Source organism: Grammomys surdaster, unplaced genomic scaffold (assembly GCF_004785775.1).
Source record: "Grammomys surdaster isolate TR1022 unplaced genomic scaffold, NIH_TR_1.0 186, whole genome shotgun sequence".
In the NCBI taxonomy this organism is placed as follows: Eukaryota; Metazoa; Chordata; class Mammalia; order Rodentia; family Muridae; genus Grammomys; species Grammomys surdaster.
In genome coordinates, this window is record NW_021604631.1 from 6340006 (window position 1) to 6343833 (window position 3828).

General features: G+C 52.0%; 1 protein-coding gene across 2 annotated transcripts in view; it reads right to left on the reverse strand.

The window, feature by feature from the left end:
• Positions 1–3642, reverse strand: part of Kdm7a (lysine demethylase 7A) — a 62317-nt gene extending 58675 nt beyond the window's left edge. Inside the window, exon 1 of one of the 2 annotated variants that reach the window (XM_028768390.1) lies at positions 3455–3642. In XM_028768390.1, coding sequence (XP_028624223.1) covers positions 3455–3642 — 188 coding nt within the window. The remainder of the gene's footprint in view (positions 1–3454) is intronic. The other variant, XM_028768391.1, reaches the window with a different exon arrangement.
• Positions 3643–3828: the final 186 nt, after the last annotated feature.

Below are 3828 nucleotides of genomic sequence, written 5' to 3' on the forward strand. Positions count from 1 at the left end.
TAATTTTTGTAAAATCTAAAGAATATGTGGCCAGTCAGTGGTGGTGCACACCTTTAATCCCAGCACTTGGGAGGCAGAGGCAGGTGGATTTCTGAGTTCGAAGCCAGCCTGGTCTACAGAGTGAGATCCAGGACAGCCAGGGCTACACAGAGAAACCCTGTCTCAAAAAACAAACAAAAAAAAGGTGATTACAAAGATTAATATAAACGTTTAAACAGGACACAACAAACATTCTCATACAACTTAACTACCTTGACCAGTGATGCTGTTGTTCGTGGGACGACATCAAAGTCATACAGCCTGGAATTCAGAGGGTCAGGCAGCCCCAGGGTGGACCTTCGCTATCTCACTTCCACCAGGACTGGAGAACTCTATGTCTAAGACGGAAGGAAGCCCCCTAGGAGAATCTGCCCAGCTCTCAGCTCAATGACCCGAGTATCTGGTATACAATCATAACCTGTTGGCAGAGGAAGGCTAAGGGGTGGAAGCTCCTGCTCACAAAGAAAGCACCAAAGCTTAAGTCTCCACCTAGCTACATCAAGGAAGGCCCTTTCTTTCAAGTTTTTGCCAGAATAAATTAGGACAAGTTTTGAGGTTCCTATACAGTAGATATGCCTGATAAAGGCACCTGCCATGCAAGCACGACTATCTGAACTGCCCCTAGAGCACACACACTATACCACACAATAACAACAGGTTAAAAACTGATTTTAAAAATTATCCATGTGGGGCTGGAGAGATGGCTCAGTCAGATGGCACCGACTGCTCTTCCGGAGTTCCTGAGTTCAATCCCCAGCAACCACATGGTGGCTCACAGCCATCTGTAATTGGATCCGATGCCTCATCTGTAATTGGATCTGATGCCCACTTCTGGTGTGTCTGATGACAGCAACAGTGTACTCATATAAATAAAATAAATAAATCTTTAAAATAAAAATTATCCATGTAAAAGCTGTTTATCCGCCCTGCTCCACTGCAGATGGACTATTTTTGGAAACCTGAGGATGGGTATTAAGATACACCTTTGTACTTTAGGGACCAATTTTCATATAAATAAATAGATAATGTTTAATAATTAATGCATAAGTAACTTCACTTTTTTAAAATGACTCATTAGAATAAATACCAATCATAAAAGGGCATATAGGTTCTAAATTATCAGTATTTAAAAATTAGACTTAATAAGAAGATACCACTTTTATGGGGCACAGCAGTAAGACTAACTTTTCTAATGTCTGATATATAAACCACATTAACATCTCAAAGATAAGGGGTCAAAAGACCCTGGGCTCACCTCAGTCACCTCCACAGATGAAATTATTGCCTCTTCAACGGCTCTTCACAAACTGGTACTTAAATGTGTGACAAAAATGGCCAGGAAACACCTGAGGTTTGTCATGCTCTAGCATTAAGGCACCTAATATAAGACCAAAAGCTGCAACTGGGCATGGATGGTGGTACATGTTTTTAGTCCCAGCACTTGGGAGGCAGAAGCAATCAAATGTGAATTCAATGCCAGTCAACTCTACAAAGCGAATTTCAGAATAGCCAGGTCTACACAATTTTAAAAAAAAAAATTGTCTCAAAGGAGAAAACAAAACAAAACCTCTGATGACAGGCTTGTGGCACAAGCATGAGCCCCTGAGCTTTGACTCTCTAGAACCCATGTTACAGTAGAAGCGATAAAACCGCAAGCCTATAGTTTACTAACCTATCTGACCTCTGAAATACACAAGGCATATTTTTGTCAAATAGTGCCCCAGAAACTTCAAACTTTTAAGTAATTACAACTAATTTTTGTTTTATTCTTTTTAGAACTTAATGTTGGATACCCAATTTTGGCTGCCTGGAATATTATAGAAGCAGAGAATGTAGGCATAGAATTGGAAAGGTTTGGTATCTACAAATTTCACTTTTATGTATATTCAAAATATAGGAAAACAGTTTACTAAGTGACATTACCCTCCACCAGACTGTTTTAAGTTTGCCTTTACAAAAATGAGTGCATTACCCCTTTTAAAATGATTCGTTTGTGTGTGCTATCTGTTATCAGAGTCATGTAACTTTAAAACCCAGTAAATTTAACTGCATTTGAAAATTAAGTCAAACTCTACGTAGTTAGTTGTCAACACAAAAAGAACCCTGTAATTTCAATGGTTTTCTCTCCCCAGACCAGTAGAGGGAGACTAAGACATCTGGCCTGGTGGTGCAATGTTTCTGTAAAATTGGGGAGGGGGAGCGGAGGCTGTATTTAAATGTCCTGCTGTCAATCAAAGGATACTTCCTACAACCACAGTCACCATATCAGCTATAACTCCCAAGCGGGCTCTCGTCAAGATACAACATACAACGGTGCCCAGAAAACCTGCCTCACCTAAAGGTGACCGCAGGCTTTGCCACAACACCCAAATAAGGACTTTGGGAGCCCAACCCCAACTAGTTTCTTTGTTTAAATGCCTGCGAATCCCTCCCACGCCGGAGTCAAGAGGCTCTGGCGCCGCCCTTTATTAGCCTCACACTTTGATTACAAAACACACGAGTCGGCGGCCTGGCTGCGGAGGCGGCCCGAGCTCTCCGAAACGTCAAACCTGCGGTGCGGCGGCGGCATCGGAGGGCATCACCCGCCACCGCACCGCCCCAAAGTTGGATGGCCGCAGCGCCTGGCCCACCGCTGCGGGCCGTCCGGGTGTCGCCGGAGACGCACTCAGTGTAAAGTTTGAGGCGCTACAGCGACGCCCGGAGGGTCTGCGGCGACGTCCCCCGGCCCGGCCCGCCCGCCCCCGGCCGTAGGGGGGTGTGTTGCGGGGTGGGTCAGTGGCTAGCCAAACTGTACGGTGACGGAGTCCCGCACCTCGCGAGCCGCGAGTGCTACATCTGTTGCTCTGTTTACTCGCGCCGTCGTCTCACCGCCCCGTCCCGCCGCCCGAGGAAGTTTGATAAAGAGAGAAGGGGGCGCGACGGGACCCGCGGCGGGGGCGACGCGCGACCGGACAGAGCGGAGGCCGCCCGGAAGCGCAGCAAGCGCGGCGGCCGGCGAGGGCAGGCACGGGGCAGCGGGAGCCCGGGACACAGCGGCCGGCGGCAGCCAGGGCACTGGGGGACCGCGGGCTGCGGGCCTGCCTGCGCTCCGCCGCCACCCGAGCCGTGCCGCCCGCCGCGTCCCCTCACCCGGGCTTCCCCTGCCAACTTCTCCGCCGGCCCCTTTGTTCCTGTTTGTTGTGGCGACTCTTCGCCCGGGCCGGCTGAGCCCACCGGCTCCGCTCCGCAGCCTGCCAGGCAACCGGGGGCCCCCCGCTCTCGCCTCCACCCGGCCCGGGGACTCGGTGCCTATGACTCGGGACGTGGGGCGCGACGCGGTGGCCCAGCCCGAGGGAGGCGCAGGCGGCAGGGGCAGCGGCTGCGGCTGGTCGGTGGCCGCAGGCGACGGCGGTGGGACTAAGGGGGGTTTATTTACCTGCCGTGGAACCAGTCCTTGCAGACATCGCACTCGATCATGAAGCGGTTCACGTCGTACGGCTGCCGGCATACACAGTACACTGGCGGTGGCGGAGGGGGCGCGGAGGCCCGACCCGGAGCCGACACGGCTGCCGCGGCGGCTCCAGCTGCTGCTCCCGCGGCCACCGCCGCCGCCGCTCCGGCCATCTTTAAAAAACACACACACGCTCGCTCCTCCGCTCGCCGACTGGAGCGAGCGCAGCCGCCAGCCAGCGCCGCCTCCTGCAGCAGCCGGAGCAGCAGCCCCGGCGGCGGCTGCGGCGGCGCCGGCGGCCGGCGGCGCGCCCTCCAGTCGGCGAGCGGAGGAGCGAGCGTGTGTGTGTTTTTTAAAGA